Here is an 8,387-nt window from a genome sequence, read left to right as displayed (position 1 = left end):
ATTTGATTATCCCTAGCTTTTTTTTTTTTTTTTGCAGTGACAAGACTTAATAATCTGTTCACCTAAACATAATGTCATAGGCTCAGAAAAATACTTTGTCTTTTATATTTAACTACTATTTAAAAATCCCAAATAAGTTATTGCTGTTTCTTTTAAAGGTGAGTTCTTAACAGCTTGGACAGGTTGAATATACTTCAGTGCTTTTTAGATTTTTTTTTTTAATGAAAACTATTCTTATTCATTGGGCTTCTCAAGAAAAGAAAAATACCATCCGAACTAATATCAAAATTATACATAAAGCTCTGTTAAGAAGCTCATGTTGTATTTTCTTCTTCTTTCTTTAATGCTTTCAACTTAGGATAACTGCACCAGCAAGGTATGATGCTCTGAGTAATAGTGGATGTTTTCTTTCTTGCCTGAGCATAAGATTTTTATTTTCTTCACTTCGGAATCAAAGAGCAGGGATCTTTTATGTTAGATCTTTGATAAATTCTTATGACAATAATTTACAGTCATGAAGCCTGAGAATTATCAGCACTAAAATTTAAGAATGTTCTTAGGATGTAGAACCTTCTGAGGATGAGCCAGCCGTCTCTTTAGATACCATGTGTACGCAGTCAAGGTTTCTTTAATACCTATACTGTGATTTTTATAGCCTAGACACCAGATGGAAAATTACTATTTGTTTTTCAGTAGTATGTTCTTTCTTTATAGAGTAAAAAAAAGAAGAAGACGGACTTTATACCATACAGGGATTCTGTACTAACATGGCTGCTTCGAGAAAATCTAGGTATGGCTGATTTCCCTGTGTCAATATGGCAAGAAATTCTCACTAAATTTCCTGACTGCTTTTCACTTACTTAATTTAAATTTGTATGAAGGATGAGGTTAAATATTTTTAGTTGTCAAATCTGAGTCATATAGTTCCACCTCTTGTTAAGGTTACAGTGCTCGCTCTTGTGATTTTTTGTGTGCTCTTAAAAATGTAGAATATAGTTGAATTCTATAATTTATTGAAAATTACTAGGTAATATTTAGTAGTAATTAGTGCCTATATTGTGCACTGTAGTTCCATTTAAAATCTTTTCTGTTCCGTATAGGTGGTAACTCCAGAACTGCGATGGTTGCTGCTTTGAGTCCAGCAGACATAAACTACGATGAAACTTTGAGCACTTTGAGGTAATTTTGTTTCATCTGAGATGGATATGGGTAGCTATTAGCTCTAATGGCCACGTTTTATCCTTCAAACCTTTGGGTCATTATACTTTGAGAACCTGTGGGAAGAAGACTATACTGGCAAGAATTCAATTACACCGAAAGAGGAAAACCAATCTATTCTACGTGAATAGGGAGTTAGAGATTTACTGCCTGCTCTTAACTTGACAAATCAAACTCATCTTGCGTTTGCATGTTGTTTTCCAGTGTGGTACCTAAAATTGAGCATATTAGTCATGCTGAGGCTTCAAAGCTCTGAATAAAGAAAAAAAAACATGTTGTCTGTTGTACATACTGAAATCCATCTTGAAGGGGACTTGTCCTTCTTGCAGCAATACCCTGTATTAAATATAAAATCAAATGTATAATTGAATATAATCCAGGATTCTTTTCTGACTTAGAACTGTAAGCCAGAAGTCCCCTGTAGTACTGCAGTCTTGTGTGGTGTATGAGCACATATGTTCATTGTAAGGTGTCATTGTTTTGGTCTGGTTCCAGATATGCTGATCGAGCAAAACAGATTAAATGCAATGCTGTTATCAATGAAGATCCCAATGCCAAGCTGGTGCGTGAGCTGAAGGAGGAGGTGACAAGGCTGAAGGATCTCCTGCGTGCACAAGGGCTGGGAGATATTATCGACAGTAAGTGGATTAAACAGACCTTACCATTTTGAGGTTGGTCTGTCTTACCAAGGAGAGGATGGAAGTTAAATGTAGGTGCTGATGCTGAATTTTGAGCACGGTTTTAGAAATGGTAGCCTCTTCTGTCTTTTAAACTACCCATCCTAGAATTGTCTGTAGAGTTGACAGGCCACTTGCAAACTCTCAAGGAAAAACATGGAGGTTGAGTGTCCTGTTAGTGTAGAAATTATTTTGTGTAATAGAACTTACACACTCAGGGGATGTCCTGGTGAGTTATGGAAGGCTTTTTGTCTGGCTGCCAGTAAAAGGGGGAGAGTAGAGGTACAGAAACTTAATTTCACGCTGAGAAAGAAAGCATCTTTTCTTCCTCCTTGAAGGGTTAAGGGTGTTAGTTGATACCTGGCTTCAATGCCACCCTTGCTTAGAAAAGAAAATGATGGCTAATTCCTGTTAGACAATGTCCTGAGTGACAAACCATTTGTCATATCAAAATAGTTATGAAATAGCTGCTTGTGAATAAATAATGAATTCTTCAGGGGCGAGATTTTGACTTGGGTTGGCAGAGCCGCATTGTGCTGACTTGCTTTGCCAGCAAGCTCTTAAAGCACTAGAACATATTTGTGCCTGAATTATTTCCTTGTCCTCTTTCCAAACAAAACAAATGAAAATTTTAGCTGCTACGTTCTTCTATAATATGACCAGTGATTTAATTCCTAGTGAAGGAGATGCCTATAAAAACAGAATGTATTCCAGTGGATTACAAATTTCTTTGACTTAAGTGAATGTTGCACCAGCAGTTTCTGATTTGTCAGAGCTTATTTGCTTGTGAAGCAGAAGTCCTGACTTAGTCACAGACTGCTTAAAGATGTGTAACATGTATTTACCTCTTTGTTTGCTTGTTTTCAAGAGAATGGGGCCAGAAGACATGAAATGCAGGTGTTTTCATGCTTGGTACAGTCTGTGGGTTTTGGTTCTAAATTGAATCTGAAAAAACAATCTTACTGAAAATTGTGTTTCATTTCTTTAAACACCAAGTAGTATTCTCTTCCCTTCCTGTGTTGCTAGTGAACCTTCAATTCTGATCCTTTTTGTGTTTTCCCTCCTGCTTCCTTTCAGTTGATCCAATGGGAGATGAATACTCTGGAAGTGGAGGCAAATGTGTGTATTGTGTGGTTCTCTTTTTAACCTGCTTTCTCTGGGTCAGCTTTTAACTGAGCTTTGCATGCCAGCATTTCTCTCAGGGAAATCCCAGACAGAACACTCACTGTGGAATGCAGTGCAGCTTCACAGGAACTAGCTTAACCAGCATTTCTTAGACTGAGTCGACAGTCATAAAAAAATTCAGAGTTTAAAAGGCAACATACGCTCATTGCTTGCTTTCTGGCAGGATACAGAGGGGAGAGTAGTAATTCTTTAGTCTGTTTTCATGACGGCCCATAGTTTAGACTCAAACTAGAAAAATCTCTTTCTCAAATCTTTCTCAAGTTACTCAGTTGAAACAACTTCTGCTCACCTACCTTCCTGGCCTTTTAACCATCTCTTTTCCACCTATAAGTATTTGTCCTAAATGTGTTGATTGATTAACTTCAGATGAAATGTTATCAGTTCCTCATGGAGACTGAGATTTATATATTTTTATAGTATCTTAGAGGAAAAAAAAGTTAGTCGTCTTGTACCGATGAAGGTCAGTTATTTGAACTTGAATACTTGGTTACAGATAATTAGCTTCATAGGGCTAAAACCAATCAGCAAATAGCATTTTGTTTCTGTTCTGCCGTTTGCTTCTGTGAAAGGGAAATAGTCTGTTGCAAGAGGCATGGGTTGGTAGACTTTTCAGTTAGTCATCTTCACCCCCACTCAGTGTCAACTGGAAGAGATCTGTCTGAAATTTCCTATAATTAAAGCTACTGGTGGTGTAAAGACTCATCCTGGCCTTGTCTAATGTTCTGATGCTGCTTCCAGCGTGTGCATATTTCATCCGTGTGAAAGCTGCAGCCTCCAGGAGAAGCATGCATGATGCTGTTGAGGGTTTTGGTTCTCTGCGGTCACAGCAGCTGTGAAAGCTATTGCAAGTGCCACTTCTTTTATCTTCAGGAGTGCATGTGTCTACTGGCCTTTCGAGACTTCATCCTCCCTGCTCTGCCATGCCTGCTTTCCTCATCCCGATGGCTTTCCCTTTCCTTAACCTGCTTTTCTCCTGTTCAGCTCCCACCCCTGCTTCCCATATTTGCAGATGGTGGTTTTCAAACTGGCTTGGTGCAATCATCGGTTTCACAAGACTGAAACAGCAGGTTGAATGTGAACTAGGGCATAAGGCTGACAATAGCCGAATTGTTCAGGCTAGGAGTAGAGGAGATGTAGGAAGACGTGAAAATTTATGCAATGTCTGGGTGAGCATCTCATTGTTGTACATCTGAAGCCCTTGTTTATAACTTGTAAGGTCTGATTTGACCTGTTTCTTTTGTGTGGATTTAGTTCTGAAATAGAATTTAAAACTATCAAAATTTATTAAAACTGAGCCATGTAGTGTTCTGATATTTCCATGTTAGAAGTTTTTTTGGGGTTTTTTTTTTGATGTGTGACTATTCAGAGGCTATGGTTTACAGACATGAGAAGCTAAGTTTAGCTAAGTTTAGATTAGAATAAATTGCCTTTGGATATTTGTTCTTAAGTCATTCATGCACCTTTTCCTTATTTTCTATCTTTAAAGGAGGCATCTTTCAGGCCTCCAGATTTTCAGGCTACAAAAGCTGCCTTATTAAATTTGGGGTTTTTTTAAGATTTTCCTCATCTAAGCAAAGACCAAAAAGCTTTAAAGCTTTTTTTAAAACTTTCTGAAGTATGGGAGCTTTATCAGATATTTCACTGATCAGGTATCCTAGATTTCCTTTTTTCAGGTAAGGAGGGTCAAGCGTAACATAATGATGTTACCGTGAACTTGTGTTCTCCCCGTCACAGACTGACAGGTGATTTGCACCCTTTCCTGTGAGAAGTTAAGGATGGGTAGTTCTTTTTCCTTATGGTCTGGGTGGTTTAGCAGCAGAACCAGTGCTGGGATAAAGATTTCCTTAATCGTTTGAAATTAAATGAGTCTGAAAAAGAATGTTTTGCTTAATTTAAGGGGTGGTTGTCTCTTCAGACTTCAGCCCAAAATGTCACTATTCTCGTGAGGAGCTGAATCTGCCCCATGGGTCTGAGCTCCATGGTTTAGTCTTCAGTTAGGAATAGGATGTTTTATTTTTGGCAAGTGTGTGGTTTAATTTTCCAGGCTTTTTTGATCAATATGGTTTATGATGCAGCCCTTACTAATAATCCTCAGGGTCTGAAATGAGTTACTGTTATGTTAGGGGTACTAATACTAAAAGATTTGTTTCAGAACTGCCATCTAAAAATTACAAAACTTGTCTTGTTGCAGCTTAAATGCTTTCCTCTTACACTGGTATTTCCTTCCTTTCCTTTTTCCTCTTCCTTCCCTCTTCCTATTTTCCTTTTCCCTATCTTTCTGCCTTCCCTCTGTCTGTGTGTCTCTCTCCCAGATTTGAAAGATTTTCAGAACAATAAACATAGATACTTGCTAGCCTCCGAGAATCAACGTCCTGGCAATTTTTCCACAGCCTCCATGGGGTCCCTCACTGCATCTCCATCCTCCTGCTCTCTCAGTAGTCAGGTGGGCATAACATCTGTGTCCAGTATACAGGAAAGAATCATGTCAACACCTGGAGGAGAAGAGGCAATTGAACGGTTGAAGGTAGGCATTGCTGTAGATTAAGGAGGCTCTTCATTTCTGTCTTTCCCAAGTCTAAATAGCAGTGATCCTGGGAGAGCTATTCTTCATAGATGTGCCCAGTATGCTACTGTTTCTGTAGCAAGCTGTTTAAAATCCACTTGCACCTTAAAAAAGGCACTAAACTGTGGTGGGCTAGAAATTTGTTTCATGCCTTTCCTGTTAGGATTGTTTAGGTTTAATTGTAGCCTGGAGCTGGAGCTACAACTGAATTATAAATTAAAATCTTGATTCCAGTTTATAGGTCCTCTGATGCAATGGGAATTATGGAAAATTTTTTTCTGAGTAGAGACTTCAGGAGGCCTGGTCAGCACTAGGGTGGACAAAATCTGACTAGCAAATACACTCAGCTTTCAGAAAACCAAATTACTCCAAAGTTGAAAAAAGGAGGAAGAATAATCCTGCCACTGTTGTATTTGCCCAGCCCCCACAGATTAAAATGTGAAGCACACATAATAGCATGCTTCATCCAGACAATAGCGGCCTTGTCCCAATTCTGCATTGAATTGAACCGCATCAAAAGTGCATTACAGTGAAGTATTTCTTAATTTTTATGAAAACTCCACCAATCTCCATGGGTGGATATGTGGGGAGAGCTGGCTGTGTTGCATGTCTGCTTTGTTCTTATGTCTTGTCCATGAGACACTGCCACAGGGATTGCAGTGGACTGGAACACACTCTGCATATCCCTTTCCTGTTAGAAACCCGCTGTTGCCATGGAAATAACCGTGTGGTCTCTGCAGTTCCTTGGCATCCAGTTACTGAATGATGTCTGTAAATCAGATTTAAAAAAAAAAAAAAGCGTGTGTGTGAGTGAAATTAAAGTTCCGAATTAAAGTTTGACTGTGTTTAGTTATGAAGTTGTCTCTTTTCAGCTCACCTTCAAGGCTATTTACCCTGACAAACATTAATGAAGGCAACAACAGAGTTTTGAAGTGCTGAGAATACGTTTTATATACCAAATTAATTTGAGGTTTAGAACTGAGCGCAAACTTCAGTTGTTTTGTGTATTGCCAAAAAAACTTTGAGAAGAATTGTAAACCAGCTTTTGGGATTTTCACACAGGAATCTGAGAAGATCATTGCAGAGCTGAATGAAACCTGGGAAGAGAAGCTGAGGAAAACCGAGGCCATTAGGATGGAAAGGTCAGAAGTGCTAGAGATGTGGATGGTCTCTAGAAAATGGAGAGGCGTGGAAAATGGAGAATGTTACTCTGAAAAACAATGGAACAGCAGAATAGTTCAGCCATAATTCTGCTGATCTTTGTGATTATGTGTAACAGTAGGGGCAATGCTGTGTTCTTTCCTATTAAAGTTGAAGTGTTTACCGCTGTAATTCAGGTATCATCCTAAGCTGCTACATTGGCTTCCGCTGTGAAGTAGCGTGGAGTCCTGGACTCTTTCTTCCTCTTCCACCATCATCTTACATTCTAAAAATTCCATCCCTGAAGTTAAGCAGAAAAGATTAAGGTTTGAGTACGGAAGTATCTAAAATTATGAAACAGCTCCAGCTTTCCAGCTTTGGTCTGAATTGTGTCTTAAAGCAACATGACAGATGCTTAATAATTGTCAGAAAGTGGGTGCAACCAAACTGAAATAGAATATTAAAAGCTTCCTATTCTAATACTAAAAGTTTCTAGAAGTTTAATATTCTAATATTAGAAAATTAAAAGCTTACAAAATATGTAAGAGGAAAATCTCTGCCCAGAACCAATGTGGACAGAGCAGTCCATGAAATCATGAGAGGTATGTGAAGAAAGTGGGTAGAGATTGATTATTCACTGTCAGAGCTTAGGGACTTTAAGGCTAACAGATGGTTTGAAACAAATACCAACCTCACACAATGCAGAGGTAAGCTGGAAATTCCTTAGAAAGAAGTTGAGAGACTGTGAGATTACTTTGAGAAAAATATCACAGCGTTTGCCATATTCTTGTTCTTCTGTGTTGGCGTCAGTGTTTTGCTTTTGTCAAAGCCGAGAATAAAGTATTTTGTCGAAGAAGCCTAAATATGGTAAATATCTTCCTTTCCTCTCTCAGGGAGGCACTGTTGGCAGAAATGGGAGTTGCCATTCGGGAAGATGGAGGAACACTGGGAGTCTTCTCACCTAAAAAGGTAGAGAAAATTCATAGCTATTGTCTTGTGTCTCCAAAAGGCTGATCAGCCTGAGAGGAGAGAGTGATGAGTGAGCTACCAATAACACAAGGGCTTGTATCCATGTAAGATACAGAAGAACTAAGTGTGGTTTGGTTCCTTAGTAGTAAGTTCCTTTTACAATACCTTTTTGGAAATTGCTTTAGTGTTAGAACCTATCAAAATGCTCTACATCAAAGCATTATTTTGCCCATAATAATGAAGTTTTAGACACTGCTCCTTGTGCACGTGATGCAGCATAGTAGTGGATGCTTTTAGGGAGCTGTGGAAAGAATCGCCTGCGGTAGCTTCCCTTGGCTGTAATGTATTTGCTAGCATGTGCTAGCCTAATACAATGGTGAAATAGGAGCAGCGTGAAAAGCTCGTGGGGAGACTTCTGATATCAGAAAATTATTGAATTCGGTACCTTCCTTTAGAAAAATCTGTGCTACAAGGAGAAGTATCACAGCTCCTTGCCTGTTGATTGGGCAGCAGCTCAGAAATGCTGCCTCTTAGTGTGTTGTCATTTTCTGCAGCAGCTGTGTGTGACCTTCCTATACTCTACCTATTCTCCTCTGAGGTACCCAGGATGTTTGAAGTCTTCTTTAGACGCTCTT

The 8,387-nt window shown here is 38.9% G+C and overlaps 1 protein-coding gene across 3 annotated transcripts in view; it reads left to right on the top strand.

The window, feature by feature from the left end:
- The window catches only part of KIF1B (kinesin family member 1B), a 79,190-nt gene that overhangs the window by 22,373 nt on the left and 48,430 nt on the right, over nt 1-8,387 (top strand). For all 3 annotated transcript variants that reach the window (XM_010137102.1, XM_010137028.1, XM_010137174.1), the window contains exons 9-14: nt 715-790; nt 1,101-1,179; nt 1,714-1,856; nt 5,471-5,604; nt 6,706-6,785; nt 7,677-7,752. In XM_010137102.1, coding sequence (XP_010135404.1) covers nt 715-790; nt 1,101-1,179; nt 1,714-1,856; nt 5,471-5,604; nt 6,706-6,785; nt 7,677-7,752 — 588 coding nt within the window. The remainder of the gene's footprint in view (nt 1-714; nt 791-1,100; nt 1,180-1,713; nt 1,857-5,470; nt 5,605-6,705; nt 6,786-7,676; nt 7,753-8,387) is intronic.

The sequence above is a fragment of the Buceros rhinoceros genome, unplaced genomic scaffold, assembly GCF_000710305.1.
Source record: "Buceros rhinoceros silvestris isolate BGI_N320 unplaced genomic scaffold, ASM71030v1 scaffold8620, whole genome shotgun sequence".
NCBI lineage: Eukaryota > Metazoa > Chordata > Aves > Bucerotiformes > Bucerotidae > Buceros > Buceros rhinoceros.
This window is presented reverse-complemented; position numbering and strand designations above follow the sequence as displayed.